The 26,184-nt window shown below is 39.8% G+C and overlaps 1 protein-coding gene, 1 long non-coding RNA gene and 1 pseudogene across 2 annotated transcripts; 1 reads left to right on the forward strand and 2 right to left on the reverse strand.

Moving 5' to 3' along the window:
* Positions 1 to 1,942: 1,942 nt before the first annotated feature.
* On the reverse strand, positions 1,943 to 2,492 carry LOC123472567 (annotated as a pseudogene).
* Positions 2,493 to 7,440: 4,948 nt separating this feature from the next.
* Positions 7,441 to 8,775, forward strand: LOC116917870. Its single transcript, XR_004391275.2, has 3 exons — positions 7,441 to 7,537; positions 7,702 to 7,854; positions 7,931 to 8,775. It is a non-coding gene; the product is annotated as an uncharacterized LOC116917870 (long non-coding RNA).
* A 5,185-nt stretch (positions 8,776 to 13,960) lies between these two features.
* Positions 13,961 to 15,190, reverse strand: LOC116936673. Its single transcript, XM_032943886.2, has one exon. The coding sequence runs from the start codon at positions 15,188 to 15,190 to the stop codon at positions 13,961 to 13,963; it is 1,230 nt and encodes a 409-aa protein (XP_032799777.2).
* Between the last annotated feature and the right edge of the window lie 10,994 nt (positions 15,191 to 26,184).

The raw sequence follows: 26,184 nt of genomic DNA on the forward strand, positions 1-26,184 counted from the left end.
TAAAGGAACATCAATCTTCACGGAAGAAGCCTACGCCATCCTAAGAGCTATGGAAATTACATATGGCCATGATGAACAGCAGCAACCACCAGATAATCTATGAAATCATAAACATTGCAGGATACTTAAGTAGCGCAGACACCAAGACTACACTTTACTGGATACCTAGTCATGTAGGTATCCCGGAGAATGAAAAAGCTGACCAATTTGCAATGGAAGAGTCACTCCACTCTAATTTAGTCCACAACTACCTATCGATAGGTTAACAAGAAGCAATCATGCGAGAGCACCTAAGGAATAAAACCACGAGTGAATTGAGACATGATAATAACCGACTAAATATTCACAGGAGGTCCCACACAGGCATGCACAAATGGCACCAACACTAGTCAAGATAAATAACTAGGCTCCTCTTCAGGTTGAGAACAGGAAATAGCAGGCTAGCAGCACACCAAGCCCGATTCCATCCTGAACTAGACCCAGCCTGCCCACTAAGATGCTCTGCCACCGAACTAGAAAGAACTAAGTTAAGTAAAATTCTCGCTGCCAACAAGCTGCAACACAATTTAGAAAACATCCTAGGACTAAATACCACCATACCTATCAACATACAGTATGAACTGAGCCGAGCCTTGGTAAGATTTATCAAGGAAACTGGCATGCTACAACGCCTGTGAAAAAAAAAGCAAAAGTAAACAAGCAAATCAAAATAAACTAGCAACCAAACAACAAACAAAGCGTGGTCTCCAACACGCGACTCACCAATGAAAACAACTGTGACATGGATATTACATATACATATACATATACATATACACCATCAATTATAACTTATGCATAAGGAAAACGCAAAATAAAAGTCTCGTCCACCAAAAACCTCACCCACACTAGAACGCCGTCCGCAATTACACCAGCACCAACTAGGATGGGGCTAAAGGGCTAGCTCAAGCCCAAACACTGAGGAAACTCTGAACTCCAGAGGGCCTCTCCTCAGTACCCCCTAACATAAAAAAAATTATGCCGGTCACGAATCATGTATGTGTAACATTCCCCGTTATAAACTATATTTGGTATGATAATTCTAATATAAATTATTGTTATTGAATTTGCAGATTTGATAAGTTATTTTCAATCAGTTACCAACATACAATCATTCTGCCGAGTTTCATGAGAAGATTTGGTAGCATCCAGGACGCAGCAAAACATTTTTTAATTGTAACATTCCCAGTTACAAAATACATTGATAATTCTAATATCTTGTGATTGACTTCTCAGGTTAGATAAGTGATTTTAACACTTGCCAACACACCACCATGCTGCTGAGTTTGCATGAGAAGTTTGGGAACATCAAAGACGCAGCCAAACATTTTGAATGTGTAACATTTCCCGTTGAAGAAGTAAAGGGATGCAGATTCCAAAACTGTATGTTTATTATTGCAAACTATTATTGATATAATGCTAACACAATAGCAATACTTAATTGCTTATCTTTTCTTCCAAGGTTAATTACTTAGTTTTCATAAAGCCTCAATCATAGTTTGTTAACGATTTCAAAGCAAAATGTGATAATTGTGAACTCCAGATATTATTCCTATTGTTGCTGGCCTCAATTTGCTTTCCAGTTTAATTTTCCAGACTGTTGGGAATGCAGCTATTAGCCTATCAATGATTGGATATTTTTCATAAATTTATTAATATCTTTGAGGTCTTATTGCGGAGATGATAAATAAGGATTAAGCAGCATCAGTTATGTAGTATAAGTTTTTATTTTTACAGTTGCTACAAAGCCATTCATCATCATCATTCCCAGAATCTTCTTCAGCGCACATTCGGTGACACCAGTATTCACAATCTTCACCGTCACACCCGACGAACCTCCATTCGTCCGAAGGCAATTCGTATCCTGTTCTCCGGCAAACGCAATCAAGTTCTACTCTTTTCACTACCTCACAGACCTCTTTGATCTGTTCAAAGAAGACGGGAATAGAGACAATTTGCCGACCTTCATACATTCCACTAGGTGATTCCTCAACTTTTTTGGATTGTATAATCTTGTTGCGGGTCTTCCCCATTTGCTAAGCTTGTCGCATAAGCAATGGCAAACACTCCGCAATCATACCCGTTGTTTTTGCACTGGCAATTTTTAATAACATAAGTTATTTCCTTTTCAGGAGTTTTTAAGAGGGAAGTATACAGCTAAGGACATGTTCGTTATTCCAGGGAATTCTAGGCATGCTATCGTATACTAATACGTGATCTGGTTGGCTGAACCCCTTTGCAACCAACATCCAGTGTTTGGACCCGTTTTGCACAATCTGCATCCACTTTTCGACCTCTGCCTGAGGAAATTGAAGTAGGCTTCCCATGGTGAAGCAAAATAAACCACTGATTTCCGGGTGATGTAATTTGAGGTTTGACTGGGCCACGTTTATGTGTCCCGACGTCAGTTGATTGGTCTTCGTTAACTCGGTGACGTCGTCCACAAAGAGCATTTGACGATTAGCAGGCTTTTGAACTTTGAATCGAATTGAGGAAACTTGCGACGGAATCTGCATAGGTAACAGTTTTTTAAATCAGAAGAATCTTTTTTTGCCAGAAATAATATGTAATTACCAAAACAGGACTGTCGAAATTTGTAGTTGGGCTTTTGCTGGACTGTATCGGCGGAACTTCGGCATTAACGTCATCTTTGTCATTTTGGATGAGAGCCGTTACAGACTGATCAGCTTCAACATGCATTGGGCTGTGGGTAACAGTGGCGAAATTTGTAGTTGGGCTTTCGCTGGACTGTATCGGCGGAACTTCGGCGTCTATGTCATCTTTTTCAGTTTGAATAAGATCCGTTACAGAATGATTAGCGTCAACACGCATTGGGCTGTAGGTAGCAGTTGATGACAGAGGCTATTCCAATGTAATGAAAAAATTTAATTTTTATACGTTAAACATCAAATAATTAATAGTTCCACTACCTCTTCAGACATGTCAACTGTTGCTGGGCCAACGGAGCGTTCCATTTGAAGAGCCTCTTGCTCCATGTTCATTGTCCATGTCCATTCCATGTCTTCCTCTTCCTGGATCATTTGCTCCTCGTCCAGCCTCTCTTGATTCAGCGAAACTTCGGCTCGTGCATCCTTCACCTTCTTCTTGTAGACAGAGAAATATCCTTTGTCCTGTTTTGGACGGCCTTTTTTGACAGAGGCAACGGGAAGACGGAGTGATGCTTATACGTTCCGCAACAGTAGGACAATCAACCAATAAGTTAATCGAAGGATTCTCGGTTTCCTGCTTCTCGTCTTCCATTACTCGAAGGGGTTTTCCTTCCTTCATTAATTTGTGAAGGTTAATGAAGAACTGCAATTGAACTTCGAAGTCGGAGGCTGCTAGTCCACTCATCGTGTCGGCCATACTACGCAAAACGTTAGTGGCCATGATATATTGGCTTTTCCTCGTAGCACGCAGCCGGGTCTTTTTCGGACGGTGAACTCCAGATGGCGATGAAACGCTTGCGGAAACGACCGCTTCATTCTTGTAATATAGAATTTTAAAATAACTTTAAAGTTATCGAAAATCATTTTAGTTTTTCTTCACCTCCAGACATTCATTCAACCAGTGATTAGAAAATAATCCCACTGAAATTTTGGTGTTTTCTTGAATATGGAAGTAGATAATGTGGCGGCAAGGCAGTGAAAAATCCTGGAAAAACTTGCATGTGCAGCCGGTTAGATCTTGTTTTAATTCGTACGTAGTGTAGCGTGAAGCAATGTGGTACGTTGATGATTCCTAAAAGCAGAATTAATATATTTGATTCATAAAAAATAATTATTTACTAACCTCATTAAGTACGAAGTTGTAAGTTGCTTTCATTATTTTCAGTTCCTCTTCGTGGTGGCCCCAAGCAAAAGGCGAGATGGTGTCGGCAAACCTTTTCAGCAACGGATGCTTTTCCTTCTTGGAAAATTTTACCTCTCGTATGCAGTGTTTCATCCGTCGGTCAGAAAGGCGTATCAAAATGATGTCTATTAAGTTGCGGAGAACTTCCGCCAATCACTTCGTTTTCTGGAGGACATCCTTGATAGTCTGGTGAAATCTGCATGTAATTCAGGTATTACCTTATCGGTGATGTAAATGAAAAGTGAATAACTTGTTTTACCGTTCAAGACAATTAGTGGTATTGTTACCAAACTTTGGGAGATTTCGACATTCAAGGTTACTCCATTTGTCGGCAATGTTGAACTAGTTACTTTCTAAATACGAGGCAATGCCTCCCGGTCCGAAACCTACAAAGTATGAACATATTTTAAAATATTACATTGATTAGCTTTAATTTTGGTTTACCTTGTTTCAACAGATACGCTTTGGCTGCTTCAAAATCAACCAGCGTTTCAGCATACAGAGCCGCACGAAACTGTTTAATAATCTCGTGGATCTTATTTTTGTCTACTCGGATTTATGGGTACCGAAATGAGGGCATGTGTATGGAATTCATTTAAACTCCAGCTTTTCGTCAAGTATGATTTGATTTCTTTCGTCATTATCGTAACTACGAATTGACTCACAATGACCACGACGCAAATATACATTTTCTGTCTCTAGCTGCTTAAAAAACTCTACAATCTCTGAATTACTATCAAAAGTCTGATTTAAGGCAAGTAAACTGAGCAACGACATTCTGAAGTGAGGCACTGAACTCGATTGAGGAATATTCTTTTGCCACCGTTGTTATATAACGGGTACCTACTTCGAAGAGAAATGTTACAAAATCTTGGTAGCAAAAAAAAAAAAAGGGCTTGTTAACATTGTTTATGATTACTGCCACGGCGATTGAACCCAAAGCAACCCAACATCAAAGGACAAGGCACTTCCATATTCCGCTCTTTAAGGATCTTTGATCGACGCCGCAGCATGTGCCGATTCTTTCCCCTCTTAGAATCAATTATTTTTTCCTTATCAGAGTCATTTCAGTTTTCATGTTAAGACAACGCACAGAGTAAAAATACATGAAAATACAAATTGTTTTTTCACTCACAATTCCCATGAAAATGTTGTTTGAGATTATACCCTCACAAAAATAAAGTTAGATGCATCTGTATGTTAACAGTGGTTTTTTGTTTGTTTCAAGATATGAAGGATGTGAATTTGCAGATAGTTTACCGGAATAAGAAAATGCATTGCATGGTTGGTTAGCGTAAAATCAGCTCCACACGTTACGTGTGAATCAATCAACAGAAAAACGGCTCAGCGGAAAAGGGGAGTCACGTTGCTGGTCGATGTTAATTCAAGGTCGTAGAAAACCCCTCGAACCCCGTTCTGAGAACCCGGCTCAACCGTCAGCCAAACAAGGTCAAGGGGGTGACTGAGGATGACTCACTTTGTTGTTTTAAAATAAACCATATAAACACAACAAATGCGTTTCTGAACTATTCATTCATAATGACACGAAAATTTATAAATTATCCATAAATAATAAACCCTATCTGTCAGCTTACTTTAGTTTAACACTAGTTAAGTTAGATCAAAACCCGGTAAAATTAAACAAAACGAGAAATGATTTTGATGTAATTACAAATTGAGGCTTATATTTTAAAAAAGGAAGTCATTTTGCGTTTATTATTATATAAAAAAATTTTAAGTTTATTATTATATTAAACCGTATTAAACAGCTAGACCGCGGAGAAAAATCGAAACGGAGTCCAGAGTGCAATAACAACATTCGTCGCTAGAGGACTCCGGACTCCGGAGTGAAAAAGCCGCTTATGACAGTAGAGCGCTCCGGACTCCGGAGTGCAATAGATTTTATCTAATTGAAACAAAAATCTAGCTTTTGGCATCTGACAAAAATTTTGAATAAATGGGGTAATAGGAATAAGAGGTTAAAGAATAGATCATTTTCTACTCGATTATATACTTTTTTATTGAATAAAATCAGTACTTATGTCGGGGGAATAAATGACAATCGCTGTCGTTCTTTCTAGAACAATCGATCTCAGCGCAAACTGTTCATTGTATCCTTAGTTGTGTACAGAAAGTAAACACTGACTCTGCTCTATCTGTAAATTTTTCGTATGAAATGGAGGCAAATCATGACGAGTTTGAGGATGATATCATCGACGATATTTCCTGTGGTGATGACTCAAAGTAACCGCGGTATAAGGTTACCATCCTTGCTATGTATGGGTTTAGTGATTGGTTACAAAATTCCTTGCCCGGTGTTTTTAAAAAATATTCATGGGAAATGTGTACGGTGTGCAAGAAACAAATTTCAGGACAAAGGGCTGCAAACCATAATTTTTCCAGGCATTTTGTAAGTTTTTCTTTCACAATTTCCAAGAGTTCATCGTGAAATATTTTCCTATTTTAGAAATCACATCCGAAAGAATATAAAGTATCTTTAGAGAAGGTTGAAGAAGAACGCCTGCAATGAAATTCTCATTCAAATAAAAAACGAAAAAATTGTTCAACTGAAGAGAGTGGTGTTAATAAGAAGAAAATTTTAGAATATTTTTTTGTCAAGAAATAACTGCCATCAAATGAGAAAGATGTCATTTCAGGAAGAATTTTAGACTATATTGTTGCCGATGCTAGACCTCTGAGTACTGTTGATTCACCTCAGTTCTTAAAACTGGTCGGTAGTCTAAATCCTAGATTCCAAATGTTTACAAGAAACACTTTGGCAGTCATGATCGTAAAAGAATTTAATCAGGATGAACTAATGTCTATGTTGTGTAAAGTAAGCACAGTGGGTCTGACTGCGGATGCATGGAGTTCTCAATGGCGTGTATTCCTTGGAATCACCATTCATTGGTTGGATGAAGTTACTCTGACTAGATGTTCCAGAGCATTAGCTCTAAAACGTTTTTTTGGTATTTCACTTTCTAAACATAATATGAATAGCTCTAAAATCTACTGCTTTGATTTTTAGGCCCTCAAACTTATTCCAGGATTTCAGGGTTTATCAGTAGTAGGGGAGACTGGACCCATCTTGGACAGTTCCGGTTTTCCCCTTATATCTCCACTCTCTTTCAAGCAATTTTTTTTTCAGAATCAATCATTCTTGTTCCCATCACCCCCTTGTTTTTTTTCAACGATGTAACTTCAAATTTTTAGAAGTTACCTCGAATTCAATTTTTGGGTATTTTTGGACCGAGCCGGGGTGGGACCCAAACCCCTGTACCAGGTTAGACACGGTCCAAAAAGGGGGAAAGAAATGTTAAAAAATAATTTTAAAAATATTGTGTGATAGTTATTTGTGTAGTGACTGATTAAAAAACATTTTCTTGACGATATAACTCAAAATGAAAGTTTTTTCTTATACAAGAAATTACTTGTTATGGTCAGTATAGAAGATATTGCAAGGGGTGGAGTATAAATTAAATCGATTCTTTATTAATTGGTTTTATTTGTATCGATTCAGAGCAAGAAAGCGAAATTTGTCTGCTGTTAATTTTTTTTCCATTCATAGCTGCCTCAACTGTCGCTCTTGCTAGTGAAAATTTGATTTCTGGTGAAATATATTACGTTACAATTAATTTTTCAAGAGGTACTTGTTTCAATATTGGTTTTTAACATTCGTTGATATTACTTGATACAATTTAGATTATAAAATTATGTTTATAACACGAATGTATGTAACGTGATGAGTTCCTTTGCATTCAACATGAGAACGAATCAGTGTAATTTAAGAAAATTATATTACTTTTATAGGTATATATATGATTTGGATTGCTGATTAGTTACAGGAAGATACTTAAGAACAGAAACAGCTGAAACAGTTGCTACACTATGGTACAGATGTAACGCTCCAGTTTCCTTTAATGAAGAATGTCAGGATTGTCCACGTGAATGTTAATCATAAAAGTAAGTGGTGGGTTGTGTCTTGTGAGCAGCATGTATTTAACTGTTAAGTTACTGTTGACTGTTATCTATTCAACAGATGCCACGGAATTACATAAGAAAAAGAAGCCAACACCAACCATCTGAAAAATTCTTGCACTTGGCTGTTGAGGATGTTCTACGTGGAAAAACTTCAATAAGAAAAGCTGCTGAGAAATTCAACCTAAAGCCTTCTACTGTAGGATTCTACAGTAAAAGATAATCTTCATTTGGGCTACTACCTCCTGCAAAAATCAAACGTCCTCAGCATTCTACTCAAATTGTTCCAGTTCACATGGAATCAGAACTAGACGATTACTTGAAGACTTGTACTCTTATCAACCACGGAATGTCACCAGCTGAAACTCGAATAATTGCACTATCATTTGCAACTGCGAATGCTGTAACTACGCCACCGGAATGAAAAAAAACAAAACATGGGAAAGCATCTGAAGAATGGCTTTGTGGCTTCCTTAAACGCAATAGTTTTTTATTTATCAGAAAGCCAGAGCAAACAAGTCAAGCTAGAGCCGCATGATTCAATAAGACGGTTGTGGACACTTACTTCGACAAGCTGGAGAGCTTGTTTATTAAATACAAATTCAAAGCAAACGAAGTATTTAATGCTGATGAAACAAAAAAACCCAACTGTTATGCAGCCTCCGAATGTTATCGCTGCCAAAGGAACAAAACAAATAATTATGAATTTTAAAATTCTTTATTGGTGAACTAATTATTAACTTCAAATTTTCAAAGGTTCAGCAAACAGTTTCCGTAGATTGTGGTACAAATGTGACCATGCTGGCGTTTATAAATGCTGCAGGTGGTACTGTATAGGGTGTCCAATTACCGCATTATTTTTATATTGAAACTGGGATTATGGTATAAGTGTTCAAAAATATACAAAAAAAATCAATTTTGTTTTCTTTTTTTTTTACTTTTAGAGGACGCTGTTTAAATAAAACCCAAAAAAGATATATCTTTTAATTATTTTAATTTTTATTGACATTATCAATTAATTTTAAGTCATGGGGCTGGGATATGTCATTCCCTATACCAAAACCTATATTTGGTCCAAAAATGATATATTTCAAAGATAATTTAGGGGTCCCTGTTTCATAAAAATAATTATTTAAGGTAATCATGCAACGCCGATCACATTTTGAGATTTCATTATGGTCACTTCACTTTCAGTTTTCACTTGCTATTGCTTCTAAAAATAAGTCGCAGAAAAATTGACTGGTTGGTAGGACCCACCAAAGAAAAACGTTTGTCAGAAAGTACTTAATTTCCAACGTATCGGTGTGTTATTTCTGGTTCGTTGTACTTGCGTAATCAAAATCAAAGTGAATCAGTGAGAAACCTTTTTAAAATAGTGAATAGTGAACTTTAAAACACGTGGTCAAAGACTTGCATTCCTATCAATGAAAAGAGGAAAGTGTTGGATCTTCTTGTTGACTTTCATAAACAATGTGAATCCATGAAAAAACTAAATAGGTCTGATGTAAAAAATCCTACAAAAGCGATAAAAGCAAAAATTCAACCATTTAAGAGGAAACTTGATAGTCTTTGTGATTTATCAGTTGTCAATGTGTATGAAACAATGCGTTTATCTCGGCTACCATCATGGAAAGAGGACTGGGAATTTTTGCGTGACCAACGAAAGATTCAAAAGCTTCATCTAGGAGGTATCGTTTTACCAGATGCGGCAGCTATTATTTGAGAGAAAAATAGAGATTTTTAAATGCAACTATTAAACGAACGAGCCCCATAGATCTCGTAAAGAATTGAGTGATTGAGAGATTATAGTGGAATTGGAAGATAGCACCGATGATGAAATGAACATATCGGCCAGTGAAGATGATGCTTTTAGTATGCCAAGTTGTAATAGATGTAAAACACCAAAAGTAGTAAATCTAAGAATATCACCATCCGAACTCATCACAGGATCTGCAAAGTGTGCTGACAGAATTGGTCTTTCTGTTGAAAGCCATCTTTTGATTTCTACGGACTTTGTTGGTAGAGCAGGAGCAAACTATCTGATTTCTCCTTTTCAAAGTCACCTATTTGGAGGAAAATATTAGCAACGCGAATTTAGCTTTTAGCAACCATTAAAAGCGGTATTACTAAATCATTAATCCTTTGCCTTTATTTCTCAACAATTCAAATATATATTACAGATTGGTTAAAGAACAATCCAAAAAATCTTTTTGTTTACTGGGGCCCGAAGCTGCTTAGTTTGAATAATGGCCAGAAACAAGAGAGAATAGCAGTAATTATAAGCGGATGTCAATCAGGGTAGGCGATATCTTTAAGTCCATGATATGAGAAACATTCTAATAGTTTGCATGAATTGCAGCCCTAAAATGCTAGGCACTCCAATAGTTGAGAACTCTACGGGTCGTACACAAATGATCGCCACAGTTGAAATGCTTGGCGATCGGAAAGTTAAGCAAATAGTCGTTGGAATGGACTTCGATACGACATCAAGTGATTCCGGTATTAGACTGGGGTGCTATTCTTTAATAGAGATCGAACTTAAAAGGCCTCTACTATGGTGCGCTTGCCGTCATCACTCCTACGAGCTCCATATCAAATTTCTGCTTGGAAATCATTAAGAGGAGGAGGAACTTGCCCAGAGGAAGTGTTGTTTAAGAAAATTCAAGCTAACTGGGGCAATATGGATCGTGACACTAGCAACTTGACTCTCTTCGATCGGCCTCCAGACAAGAATTCTGATCTCTGGCACCAAGCTCATACAGTAAGGAAATGGGCCGAGGATTGCACATTAAAAGATACGTTTCCCAGAGAGGATTACAGAGAGATGATAGAACTTACTCTGATTTACCTTGGAGGATCTCTTCCACATAGTAATTTTTATCTACGAAAGCCAGGTGAGATCCATCACGCTCGATTCATGAGTAAGGCAATTTATCTGTTGAAAATGGAATTCATGTCGGAGAAATTTGATTTAACAGTAGAAGAGCGACGAGAAATTAATCAGATGGAGGTTTTCATAAGTCTTTTTAATGCGCGTCTTTTTCTGCGATCTCGCATTCCCGTATTTGCTCCGACTGATGATTTACAACTTATTGGTAACATCATGTGGTTTCGTGAAGAAAATGAAACTATTGCAAACGCTGTGTTACTCTCCGTTACCCGTCATTGTTGGTACTTGACTGAAGAGTTGGTTGTACTCGCTTTCTTCAATGAAAAACTTGGATCTTTTACTTGGGACCTAATTGCTAGAAAGTTGTTTAGTACTCCACGTCCATCTCATTTTGAAATTGGGAAGCCTATATTTCCGAAAATTGAAACAAATACTCCCCCTATGCTACTCGATCTCATTGGTCCCCGCTCTTAGCTTTTATTTTCATTAATTGGGCTTAACCAAAGCCAAGACTGGATGCAGCTCCCAAGCCAATATTGGAATCAGATGACGGACTATCGGACTGTTAGAGAATTTTGTTTTAATCTCGACGTAGTTAACGACTGTGCCGAGTGTGGAATCAAAATAGTAGAAGACTTTGCAGCAATAACTCAAAATGAAGCGCAATTCCAATTTCTTTTGCAATGTGTTGAAGAACATAGTTGAATGATACCATTATTTGAGCAATCCGTTTTGCAGGGCGAATATGAGAATCATGTGTAATTGTAATACTTAAATGTCCAATTGTCCATGCGCCAGCTGGCGTATCAACTGAATATGGTTTTAAACAGTACGATGAACAGTTGAACACTAAATAAACTAGAAAGTTCTTACAATACTGTTGTATTTTTCATTACTCATTACTAGATTTTCCACTAGATTATTCACTGCCAGCTAATTCTGAAACATATTTGGATATTTTGTTTGAAAAAAAAACGTGCTAAAACTAGTATTTCACGTAGTCCTGGAACCTTTTCTATGAAACAGCGACCCCTACATTATCTTTGAAATGTATCATTTATGGACCAAATATAGGTTTTGGTACAGGGAAAGATATATCTCAGCCTGTTTCGACGCTGTGCTTGTAAGGAGCCTCGTTACTTTACTCAGAGTGTTTGTAAGCCACTCGGATATATTCTGATGGCAAGTGTTGCATAGGAGTCGCAGTGATACAAGTGACAAATAGACAAATGCCAGGGTGATGGTAAATGAGTACGAATGGCAAGAGGTATTGACCAGTGGTATCTGTAAGACAAGAAAGGTGTTAAGAATAAAGCACGGAAAGAAAATATAAGAATCAATACCTGGGATGGCACGCGTAAAATGCTGAGATGCATCCAGACCATGGACCACAGATAAATGGACAAGGGCAAGAACTTAAGAAAGGAAAACATGAGTATAAAGTAAACTTGCAATAATATAAGAACAGAATAATTACCAAGTGAGTTGGATAACCAAACACTCACTGGACAGATCAGGCATAGACTGATAGACAGGCCAATCCAATATAAAACTGAATAAGGGAACACAAAGCTAGTTAAGAAAGAGTTACATACATAATTTCCATATTATCATACCTGATTGACAGAAGTTAGAACACACACAGAGTAGAATTATGTTCAGAGGTAACAAAAAGAGAAGTGTCACTCGCGTGGTTTTGCACATTCATTAAATAGCAGACGAAGACAACGGAAGGAGAATTTGACTTAAAGCTAAAACGTGGCCAAGTGGCGAATAATTAAACTAAATGTTTTCTCGCTGGAACATTCTCCCCCGAATCAGATTACGATCTAGCGGAATAGGAATACTAATGAGCTTCTTACATGGCGGAAAACATTCGTTTCAAATAAAGACAATGAATTGTTTGAAGAGGGGTGACTTGAGCGTTGATCGGAACTACTTTGGATTCGGTATCGGAGATAGGAGCCCGCTCTAGTAGACACAAACGATGGATCGCTCTGGAATAAATCCCATCTTCAGTTTGAACCTTGATGACTCGAACGAGGCCGTCGTCTCCAGGATGAACTTGGCTCACATGCCCAATTTTTCACTGTCCACGTGGTTGATTAGGATCGAGCATCATAACGACGTCGCCAACGGAGAGATTCTATTGGGCGGATTGCCATTTCTTTCGTGGAACTAGGGACGGCAGGTACAATTTCGTCCAGAGATCCCAAAATAGCTGTGCCATTCGCTGGACATAGCGAAATCGCTCTCTCGGTAGAGCATCATCGAACGATCCTGTTAGTAGATCGGATGTTGGAGGACGATTGAGGAAGTCGTTTGGTGTCAATGGTCGGAAGTCTTTCGGATCAGAACTCGCGTAAGTTAAAGGATGCGCGTTCAGGAAGCCTGCGATCTCTGCTAGCAAAGTCCGCATCGTCTCATCCGTTGGGTAGCGAAGCCCAGCCTTTTCCAAATCCAGTTCCCGATACAGAGCTCTCTTGGTAGAGCGCACTAGACTTTCATGAGCTCCACCTAAATGCGGCGCTCGCGGTGGCTGGAAATGCCAATCGATGAGTTTTTCGGTCCGGAATTTTACGAACTTCGGGTCGTCGTTCAACAACAGGATCAACTCGTTCAATTCCCGTTCTGCTCCTACGAAGTTGGTTCCGTTATCCGAATGAACCGATGCCGGTTTTCCGAAAAGACCGATGAATCTCCGAAAGACTAACAGAAAATCTTCGGCTGAAAGAGATTCGGCCAACTCCAAATGAACTGCTCTGGTCACTAGGCAGGTGAATAGAGCTCCATAACGCTTGCCAACTCGATTTCGACCCGCACTGGTTTCAACAGGTCCGAAATAGTCCACGGCTACATGTGTAAATGGTGGAGAGTAGGAATTCAGACGTTCGGCTGGAAGATCACCCATCATCTGGGCAGCGGGAGCTGCTCTCTCCTTGATGCATTGGAGACAGAGTCGACGAGTTTTCTTGACGAGTTCTCTTCCTCGAATAATCCAGAAATGCTGGAAGAGCTTTGCGACTAGATAATCCGTCCCGGCATGATGCATCTGTTCGTGTAGAATTTTAACGACCCTCTCAGTCAACAGATGTTTGTTCGGCAGTAGAGGTGGATGACAAGCATCGTAAGGCAGCTTCGCTCGTCCAATTCGACCTCCTAGGCGCAATAATCCATCTTCTCATATGGTCGGACTCAGAGCTAACAGATGGGAAGAGGAGCGTAAAGCTTTTCCCGATAGATGTCGTCAGAAAAGGCTTCCATTTGACACTGCTTCACAAACTTAAGAGCAGGGCCATCTAATTTAAGGAAAGAGGAGATGTTAGTTTCATTCAGACAAAATTCTGACCAGTCGAACGGATCAGTTGCTGCTTGAATGTGATATTGTTTCGTGTGTTTGAGTTCCGCTGTAGCATCCAACCAAGGTAGATCAGTCGGCCAATCAGATTCGGGTTTAAGGAGAAATTCGGGACCATCTTGCCATATCTTGGGCCAAACTTCTTCTCCAATGGCAGAACGAGTAGCAGCATCAGCAGGATTCAATCTTCCGGGAACAAACCGCCATTCTCCTGTTTCCGTTAAAGTTTGAATTTCTCCGATCCGGTTAGATACGAAGATCTGATAAAATGACGCGGTAGCACGTATCCAGTTACGCACAGTGCTGCTGTCCGTCCAGAAGAATCTCTGATGAACTGGATGAGTGATACAGCCCTGGATGGCGGCAGCAACGCGAGAAGAAAGAAGAGCAGCATTCAGCTCCAATTTAGGTACGGATAAAGTCTTTTTAGGCGCTAGTTTGCTACTAGCCTTTACAAGTCGGATGATAACTTGAACGGAACTATAGGTGTTGCGAATATACACTATAGTTGCATACGCCATCTCCGAAGCGTCCCCAAACACATGCAGCTGAGAATTGACAATTCCAGTTTCTTCCGGAAATAGACATCGTTCAATGGAAACGTGAATAAGTTCACGCATGATTGCAAACCAGGATTCCCACCAAACGCGATCCGTTTCATCTGCTGGATCAGACCATCTCAATCCTTTGACTCCCAATTCTCGAAGACGGACCTTGGCCTTGACAATGAGCGGCGCAGCTAATCCCAGAGGATCAAAAACAGTGGCTACCTTGCTGGTTAGACTGACACGCGTATTTTCCTCATCCCTCATGTTGTCGACTCGAAAACCAAGCGTGTCGTCTCGGGTAGTCCACACGACGCCCAGCACCTTCTTGTTGCCATCGTCGATCAACGGAACGTCTGGTGAGTTGGTCCTCTTCTCGCCTTGCATCCCTCGAACGAATTCTTCGGAATTAGAGATCCAGTCTTGAAAATGCAAATCAGCGTCGGCGAGTGTTTTTCGGACGAGAAATGCCTCCTTCAATCCTTCATCGACGCTTCTTGCGGATCCCAAATAGTCGTCAACATACATTTTCTTCTTCACCGTGTTGACAGCTTCCTCTCCAACCTTTGCATCCGCAACAGCTCGATGCGTGGTGTAAATAGCAATGAAGGGGGAACATGTCGCACCAAAAGGTAGCCGCTCCATTCGACAAGAAGAAAGAAAAACAAAAAGAACGAATTTCCATCAAACATATTGCGGAACTGTCAAATGTTCCTTATCAAGAAACCGCTACACCTAAGAATATCATAGCTGGATTTAAATCAACAGGAATATACCTATTCAATCGATTTGCGATTGATGCTTCAAGATATTTACCCTCATTCGTAACAGATAGACCAGGTATATAATTTCTGTATAATTTATTTTGTTACTCTACTTGATGTTACAATATCTAGTTAAAATAGTTCCAGAAGAAGCGATGGATCCATTACTGCAACACAATACGTCATCATCATCAATAGATGCAGAAGCTTCACAAATACCGTCTTCATTACCAACAGTCACCCCAACTACAGCACTACTGTCTGCATCATCAACAGGTGAAAGGTCACATATCAGCCTAGAGAAGATAAGACCACTTACACAAGTGTGCCAAAATACTCCAATTGCTCCACGGCCTATGAAGAATAACCGATCTGGTAGTACAAGAATTTTAACAGATACTCCAGAAAAACTGAAGATTGATGAAGAGAATAAAAAGACCCCTCTTCTAAAAATAATATTGTGTAAAAACTAGCCCACATAAAAAAAAATTTAAATCAAACATGTAGGGGAATAACTAGCGCAGACATTCGTGTGCATTATTTTATTTTTGAACGTCACAGATCGGCCCAACGCCAGTAAAAGAAAAAAAAATTGCTATTTTTTCGCGTGTTTTTTTGTTTTCTAAATATCTAGGGAAATAACAATTGGGGATCCATGAAATTTTTTACGGTTGAAGATTTCATAAATAGGAACATACGGTGTAAAAATTAGATTTTTGAACTTTTTTAACTTATTTTCCCGTCACTATCCAACATGGTACAGTGTCCAAGATGGGTCCGGTCTCCCCTATCATTCAGAAGTATCAGTTGGAGGAGAAAGTACAGCATATTGTAACTGAAACGGCCTCAGTTTTGTTAAGGCCGTTAAAGACTACTTTCAGACTAAAGCCTCTGAGGCGTCGGTTGTAGTTACTGAAACAAATTACGAATTAAGTGAACTCTTCGAAGACTCTGGTGAAATGCTTGATGTCGATGGTTATGTAGAATTGGAATTTGATTTGGAAGATTTTTACGATATCCTGAAAAACCGTTTGTTGGATAGTGCACAAACCTACCATGTGTGGCTACCAGCTCATATTAGATGTGCCAGCCATACCTTAAACTTATAAGCTAAGGCTGATGTTGAATCAGTACTGAAAACTTGTTCTCTGGCTTTTCAATCAAAATACGAGCATTTCATGAAGAAGATAAAGGATATATGGAACAAATGGGGGCGCATTACTAAAGCTGCAGAAATGTGCTGACAGATAATTGGTATACATTTTCTGCAATTTTTGCTAACTACTCCGTTTTATTTACTTTATATTTTCAAATAGATTCATCAGGTAGTCAACTTCCATCTCCCTGTGCCACTCGATGGAATTCTTTTTTTGACCCTTTGCGAGTACTGTTATCTATCGATCCTCTTAAGCTTGGGACACTTTGTGAGAAGCTTCAAGTGTCACCAATTGAACCAGATGAACAAAACTTACTGAGAGAGTACTTGGCAATTATGACACCAATTGCTATTTACCTAGATGTCTTGTAAGGTGAGACAAATTGTTTTCTCGGTCTGGTCCTTCCATCGCTCATAATGCTGAGGTCAAAATTGACCAAGCTTGTACTGGATATAACTGAAGAACTTCGGGATGGAATTCTGTTAAGGCTTGAGGAAAGGTATATAAATTTCGCAATTTATACTTTTCTTTTTACTTAGACGTCTTGTATGTAGATTCGTTTATTCCTTTGATTTAGACGACTATATTTTGGTGTCTGTGTCCCATCCAGCTTTCAAATTCGGTTGGTTAAAACGATTTAAATCGCGATTTAAATCAATTTTTTAATGATTTTGATTTAAATTGCGATTTAAATCGGTTCTAGAAATTTGATTTGATTTGATTTTCGATTTTGATTTTGGGGAATTTGGTTAAATGATTTCAATTCGATTTAAATCTTTTTTCAATTTGATTTTGACAACACTGCTATCCTGATGTCTAGTCGAGGTAGTCGGAAGCGTGGTGGAGGGGCTAGAAGTAGGGCGACGTCTGAACCGGTGCTGTGCTGCGGTTGGTGAGGGAAAAGACGCGAAGCAATTCCCTGAATTTTTGAATCCAGAACAGTTTATTTTCTCCAGAGTACAAGTACATAACTTAACTGTAAGCAATACACATGTTCCGCTTACACAACTATATAAGAATAGTTCAATACGTTTAACTACTTCTCCACTACACATGACAACTACGGGGGAACTAGCTCGAGAAACAAATCAAATGTGGGTTTTACGCCTTATCTTGCCTTCGGTACTCTAAGGTGCGGATTATAAAAGATAAAAACATGTGCCACCAGTTCATGAAGGAATGTGAACTGGTTTGATAAAAGAAAACAAGGTAAGCTGATAAGTGGGAGTCGTTGACACCTCGGTCAAGCGGAAGATATCAATAAAAATCATATCGGGGGGAGAGGAAGAAGGTCAAGTGAGGAAGGAGCAGAAACGTACAGAATTAGAATGAATAGCTCTAACTAAATTTTTAAACTTAGGTTTATTCGGAGTCTATACATTACTCCCCTCCTTGCATCCTGCAATCGATTAAACGTAGGGTGGCCATCTGCAAGCAAGGGTCAGTTACTTTGTACGTGTTCTTTGCCTTCTCTCGGCCTTCTCTCGGTGGTTCCTGAATTTGCTGGTTGTACAGATTTACTCACGTTTCCTGTCGTGATAGACTTCGATACGTACGCACGATACGTACGCCGATGCCAGGTCCTCTTTGTCAGAGTCCAAGGAGTAATGGCTGCTAACGAGGCTGACGTAGCATTTTTTGTCACGAAACCTCGCGATGTTATCGTTTTCGGGTTACTACATCTAAGCCTCTTTCCTGGATGTCAGAGGCTGGTGACAAACAGTATAGTTAGGCCATGACTTTGATTAAAGCGTCTCGTACAGGATTTTGGATGATGGCCGAGGTGCTTGTTGAGATGAAATCGTCTTCCCGGGAGTCGTTCACAGAAGGTAGAGAGGCGTCATGGGTGTCACACGAGTACACGACGTAGTAGTATATAACCTCATCGTTGAAGGGTTATCCGCACACTACAGCATGTCCTCGTCGTTGTCGGGGTAAGTCACGACAAACAGCGCGTCCTCGAAGTCGGAAGAGTAATCTGCACAATACAGGATATCCTCGTCGTCCATGTTGGATATCCAGGCGACTTGTTATCTTTATTATCGTTTTTTTTTGTTTGATAATGTGAAAGAAGGGCCGCTGCCTCCCGACGTTGTGGGAGACGAGGGGGGTAAGTGGTGGTTTGTCCAATGTGCGGTTTACTGTTTAACACATCTTGTCATTGAAAAAAGGGAGAGTTGCCAAATGAAGTGAACTGAACCCCACCCGTGGTAAACTTTTGCAAAATTTACCACTTCTATTTCTTCTGTTGTTTCCCATTCTGAAGTGGAGCTCACTTCAATGACTGAACGTGGCCAAACCAACACATGTGTTTCGGCATCCAAAACATCCACGCTCGGAACGTATCGACTCGAAGACGAAATTTAAAAGTTGGGTTTCCATATCAAACATGAAACAGATGAAAGTCCACGTCTTGTGTATCACGATTGTCCATGGGGGGATTTCTCAGTTGGCTTTAGTAGCTAGGGTATTCAATGTAGATGTAAAGGACTAGAGAGGCAATTTCTCTGATATGGGGGAGAGGTGAGGTGTACTTCTTGTAGGCCATGCGTTTGGGTGGGAGAGGTGGGATCGATCCGTTTTGCACAAAGAGTTTTGAGGTTTTTTTCCTAATTTGAGAAGGTGTCTTGCCGCTAGCTTTCTCAACCTTATTTTGTTCTGAGTAAAGTTTTCTACTAGAGGGGATTGGGTGGATCCTAGTATCTTGAGGAGAATTCTGTGGATGGCTCTCTCTATCTTGGAGATGTTTTTGTGACTTGCTCCTCCGTATGCCATGATTCCATAGTCTATTTTGCTACGCACTACCGTTTTCTTTTATTGAGGTTGTCAATGTTGGTGTGCTGAGCCCATATCTTTGGTTGGCGATTTTATTGAACAGATTTCTTTTTTTATGCAGCTAGTGACTACTTCGTCTATCTGCGTGGACCAGGTGAGCTTCCCGTCGAAGAATACCCCGGGGAATGTCACCTTCTCTATTGCTGGGATGGGTCTCCCATGAATGAAGAGCAGTGGTGCTGTCGGAACGCTGTGATATTTGGTGAATGTTACGAGGGAGGATTTGTCCACTAGGAATTCTAAACACTATTTCCTTCCCATCTGTAAACTTTATCCAGGTAAGGTTGCATTTTTTCTTTCATCTTACCATTTGTTTTTCATTACGTGTATCGGTGACGTCATCTGCGTAGTGAAGTGTTTTTATCCCGACCGGTTGAGGGTCAGGTTGCTCATCATTAGATTGAAGAGTGTAACGCTGAGTGCCGCTCCTTGTGGTACTCCCCATGTTAGGGGTCAGGGGTCTGGGTATTGGTTGCCTACCATCACGCTAGCTTGTCAATTCGAAAGTAAAGATTGGATTCATAAAAAATTGGATCCTTACTCCAAGTTTTTCTAGTTTGAGAAGCACGCGTCTGTTTGCGCGAGGTCGTAGGCTATCGCTGTGTCCAGAAATACCGCGTATGTGTACAGACCATTGCCATCACCAGTTTTTCTGAAATTTTCCAGGGCCATTATAGGTCAATGGTGCTTTTTCCGGGGCGGAATCCGGCTAAAGCATTCTTTTTTTCCATTGCATTGGATGGTGCCGTTTACGAGGAGGGTGTTCAGCATACAGCCGACGAATTTTTGGTTGGTTGCGGATAGGTTTCCTATTATTTTATTGTGGCTTTAGAGTCCGTGATTGCTGATCCAACCTCTGTTTGGGGGCTGTAAGGCAGCGGATTGTACCTCCAACCGCTTATGGCTTTCGTCAAGGTCCACATAGCTTTAAATCCTTTCTTCGGATTTAGATTGGGGATAAAATTTTCCGATGGATTTGGCTTTGATAATAGTTGTTTTTTCACTTAGGCTTTTTTCCGTGTGATATTTTTTCGTCTGAGAAGGGGTCTCATCTCCACGCATAGAGGGCTGTCCTTGCCATGCAAACGCGGTCATTACAGTCGGTATTCCATCATTTTTTGGTAGCTTCAGGGATTATGTCGTTACCCGGGTGGTTGCGTTTCAAGTATTTGTGGGTCGCTTCCATGATAGCCTCGTAGAACATGTAGTATGCTTCCATTGTGTGTTTTTTTTTTCGATGAAGTTTTTGTGTGTGACTGTATTGTAATATATTCGTTCCAGTCGGGCTAATTATATTCATTGAATTTTCATTTAGGTATGTAGGTTTTTTGTCTCTGGGAGAGATCTTTAGATGTTTGCGTTCTGTACAATTGTGGCTGAGCATAAGGTGAGGTCTAGTGTGGAGGTTCTGCCGCCTGTAAGGTGTATGTGTGTTCCGAAGGTGGCGGGCATGATCAGTGAGACGTTGGGAATCTCGAATACGGCACAAAAAATGTATTTAATGCTTACGTTCGCGCGCAGTGAAGTATTCCACATCAAAAGATGGGAATTTAGGTAAGTGAATGCCGTTTGATTCTCCCGTACAAAAGACTGCTCTCAAAGAGAACACACTACTTTCTTTACACCCCGTTCTACAAGAATCTGATTTAACCGACCAAGACCCAAACCTAAGTCATCGCCGAGAACAATTTTTTGACCATTGGAAGACCTTAATAGACTTAGAATTGAAGGAAGACTTAATAAGAAGTAAATCATACCAGACAATCTCAACAACTGAAATTATACAACAGTTACAAACACAGAAACAAGAAGCAAGTCAGGCGACGCAAAATTCGCTGCATTTTTACACTTACTACCTTCAAGAACAAACTATAAAAGTAACAGATGGTGTAACAGCAGAAACCATTGCAAATGCAACTAAAATACTCAAAGAAGACAAAATCGCACAAGGTGGAAACACCAGAACACTCGATTGTTTACTCCAACAACTACACACATTGCACGGAAAAGAAAAAGAATTTTTGTTCGGTACCATCAGTGTATTGCAGAAAAAGTCAGTAATTGCACTAATTGAAGATAAAAAGAAGATATCTACCCTAAAATTTGAAGTTTGGAGAGAAACTTAGAACTTGGAAAACAATTGGAGAGTAACAAAAAGAAGGCAAAAAGTTCCAAATACACTTTAAGCAGTTCATTAGAGCATGTTCAGAAAAACAACGATGCTCTGAAGAACTCTCTCGAGAAGGCCAACTTCCGAATCACCGACCTAGAACAAAGCCTTGAAAACACCTTAGCAACCGAAAACCAATTGCAGAACATTCAAAAAAGAAAAAAGGAAAACCACGCAGCTGTCGAGACCGAAGGGCAAGAAATAATCAACAAACTTGAAGGTGAAAAGACCAAACTGATCCAGAAATCAACACTGCAGAAAACCAGATAAAAAAAGTGTCAGAAAGAGATAAAAATTTTGGCAGACAGACTCGACAAGGTTACTACAGAAAAAATCAATTTAAAGAAAAGCTTGCTAGATTTTACTTCGAAGAACAAGAACCTTGAAAAAAAACTTCAAGAACTCCAAAATCGGGTACGAGGACAAGAAAATCAAAAAACATTTTTAGAAAGCCGAGTGAAAGAATACAAAAAACTTCAAGGTAAATCTATCGAGACTAAATACCCCAACGACTCAAGGGTAGACGAGGAGAAATCAGGAGAAATAACCAAACTAGTGAGTGATATAAACGAGCTGACTTTGTCGACAGACAGTAGAGACAAGTCACTCTACTACGAACTGGAAATAGAACAAACCAAGGACTTCGAAAAAACTATAGAAAACCTTAAAACTCAAATAGAACACCTAACCAGACTATCATCTATTTGGAGCAAGACAATCAACAAATAAAAAGAAGGTTGACATGGGCGTAACACACGATGACAAGGACACTTCTAAAAACCCAACGCAGAAAACGTTCGCGAACAACTCCAAGAAAAATTCCAAGGATGACGATATTCAGAGTGGCTACGAGGTGCCGAGCAAGTAGCACGAAACAACGAATGGGATGATAATAAATAAATACGTTTCATCTCTGATCGATTGAAGAGCGAAGCCTTTGAATGGCAGGAACACTACACTGAGGAGGAAGGCGATGATCTAAATTACCAGGATTGGAAAAAAGCCTAATAACAAGATTTCAAGACACATATGACTTAGTTTATACGCAGAAGAAAAAACTTTCAAAACTAACTCAAAAACCGGAAGAGAACCGAGCTTTCGTATCAAGGTTAAACAATCTTTACGATACCATCGCTGGTAAAGAAGAAAGGACTTATCGTAACCAAACTATTATTAAAGGCCAATTACTAAACAAAGTGAAAAAGATGAGGGATCACAGAAAATGCAAAAACTTACTACAAGGATTAATACCGATATATAAAGCAGAACTTTATCTAGGAATGCCAGAAAACAGAGAAAACTTCGACGCATTATGTAAACAACGTTTCATTTCTGAAAAAATTCTACACACAAAAGAAGCTACAGACCACAAAGAGATGTCAGCTGTCATAGCAGAGATAACGCATCACGAAAAACAACAAGACGATAAAATCCAACTACTTGAGCAAAAATTAACAAAAGCTCTGTCAGAATTTAAATGTACTAATACGAAACGTGGATCCTCACAGGAAAACGACGTTACCATAGCTGCGACTGACCAATAAGAAAAAGGAATACCACGTTCAAGTGAACGCTACTCAAGATCACGTGATTCGCGAGTGTGATTGGCTGACAATTATAACAACCGAGAATAAAGTAGAGAAAGAAGTCTCAGTTGAAACAGAGACAACAGTCCCTATCGCAGAGACTACAATTCATCAGGACGAAGAAATTATAATCTTTCAGGATAAAGGCAATCCAAATTTCCATCTCATTAAGGTCCCCCATATAGCAACAAATACCCCAACCGGCACGGAAACTACAACGAACTAAACTTTAACAACTACAGACATCATGCGCGTTATAACAGCAACCAACATCTACAGCAACAACATCACCCTGGCAACAATCCTCGAACCAATGAAAATCGAAAAATAACCTGCTACAAGTGTACCCGAAGAGGATATATTGCAAGAGAATGTTGGACAGATATGGCACGAATCAACAACCCAGGGTCCCAATAAACCCCATAAAACCAATACGTAATTCCCCTCTAACATACAATTTAGCATCTGAAGTAGAAATAGAAATCCCTAAACTGATACGAATCCCCATTAAAATTTTTAATAAAGAAATTATAAATTTAGTAGACACTGGTGCCGCCGCTAGTTTAGTATCCAGTAAAAAATTGGATTCTCTTGAGTGTAATGAGAAATTATACCAAGTAAACTATACGATTCATCTTAACAGAAGGTACGATACCTATGAGGATACCAGTATGGTGTATTCACAGCAGTGGGAAAAAGCTAAGAACTGGCAAGAGAACATCTCTTCAAATCCCAAACAAGACAGAAAAAATACTACGACGTAACCACGAAAATAACTAAATACAACATAGGTGACTACGTATTACTGAAGGCGCCACCGGCAGCAGGAAAATTCATAAATCGGCGGTACGGACCATTTGAATTTTCACAAAGCTTCTCAGATATCAATTACGAAATCCAGCACACTGTAAACAAAAAACTGAAATCTGGGGTACACACCGACCGTATCAAACTCTACATCCCAAGAAAACAAGAAACAACTAAGGAAGAAGAAATACTACAAAACCTACCGGAAAAGGTTGAAGCATAACGACGACCAACAATTCACCAACGCTGACCAGGCTGACCTAGGAAACAGCAGCTGGTACATCCAGGCAGACAGAAGAAGATGAGCATCAATCCTCGCAGACCCAGAATGTCAACAAAAGAAGAAACTAACTCCTCAAATACTGACACACACCAATCCCTAACCAACCAGAACACGAAACAACTCTACAACTTACGAAAGCGTCACCAAGATCCACATTATTCAAAAATCTTACATTTTTCTCACAGATGCAAACACTTCTACTACTACTTTGCCACCTTCACTCAATTAAGCCAACTTATCTTATCTACGCGACCGTCTGCGACTGTAAAGATCCGAGGAATCCTGGACATCCAATCTCCCTACTACTGCGGAACAGACCGAAATGCAACACTTACCAAGGATACCAACTGGTTACACGTTGATCACCAATCAAAAGCCGGCAGCTACTTGGAAAGGGTAGACATGCAAACAATGGATGAAAACGAAGAAAATAACTGGATCATTTTGAATTGGATCCTTTGACATTGTATACTCTCAAGAAACGAAACTAATAACACCTCTGGAATGCTGGCAAATGGTATACGATAAAAAATGTGGTGAAAACAACATGCAGGTTGGGCCGAATGGGCTCAGCTTCACTGCCACCCCTACAGGTGAAGGGAAATAGTACGCCATCAAGGAGTACCATACCCTCAACTGTATAGTAGAACAAGAACGCTACGCAAGAAAAATCTGACCAACCGATCGAGAGCCCATTCGGATTATTACACACAACTCAACAGGAAGGCCAGTTCACCCTTAATCAGAACATCATTGTGTGGGGTGAAAGAGCAACAAACAATTCGTATTCCCAAACTTTACTAACAGGAAATGGTTACCTCGAGATTCCTCCTTCACCAGAAAGCAACCACTCCAGTCACCTCTATGACGACAATCGACAGCTAGAGATATTATTCTTCAATAAGCCGGATAAAGATATTGCAGTAGTCGGATATAAAGTAATGGGAATACCCCTGACATACCTGACATTTCCTGCAGAAACAACAAAAATACTATACGAAATGTTAAAGAACACAATCGCAACATACCTTAAAAATACCAACCTTGCTACTGTTACAGTTTCTTTATTGGCACAAGCTGGGGCACAAAGCTTACAACAAACATTCATACCAAATAATACAGAAGTTACTATTTACAACAGAATACACGAAGGGTAGCCAGTTTACACAAGGCTCCTTCTTTAAGGACTTACGCGAGGCTAGCCAGCTTCAAGCAAAGCCACCTCTTAACGTCCTGTCGGACGTCGGGCCAAATCCCGACTCCCCTTTCTAAGTTTCAGAGAGACTTATGGTCGACTCCAGATCGACCAGTCATCTAGGGGTGGTAATACAAATTATACAGAAGGGGAAACATTTATAGTTATAAAATGCGACAATAGAGGGTAGTACTTGCAACAATCGGCCCTTCCTGACTTAAAGTTTCACGAGTGATGCAAAACACACAATATGGAAACTTCAAAATCAGACCATGAAGAAAATTAGGAAAGAGAATAAACGTAATAATGGCCAGTTGACCTCGCAGCGTTCCTTTGTGGCCAAAAGCTCCCTCATTATTATCTTTTCAAGTTACCAGGGCGGCTAGATGAAGAACCCGAGAGTGGTGAAGGAGGGTATTCGCTTATGGAATTGGCAGGGGCAATCGTGTAACTCGATCCTCTTTGGATTCATCCACTTCACGGAAGGCAGCAAATTCTCGATCCTTACAGCCGGCATCTCGGTGTAAGCGTTGGCTGCCTACGTCCGCCCATACGTACAAAGAACCCACGGCGTGTCGTGATACGCGTCTGACAGCTCGCATGGGAAAGGACATCCAAAATGGCGGCGTCTACAAGCGTTCTACTTCCACACGAGGCAGGCAAATGGGTCCGATGAAGACGACTTTTGAAAAGCCGTTCGATGGTCTTCATCCCTCTTCTGACAC

This window comes from Daphnia magna, linkage group LG1 (assembly GCF_020631705.1).
Source record: "Daphnia magna isolate NIES linkage group LG1, ASM2063170v1.1, whole genome shotgun sequence".
Classification (NCBI taxonomy): domain Eukaryota; kingdom Metazoa; phylum Arthropoda; class Branchiopoda; order Diplostraca; family Daphniidae; genus Daphnia; species Daphnia magna.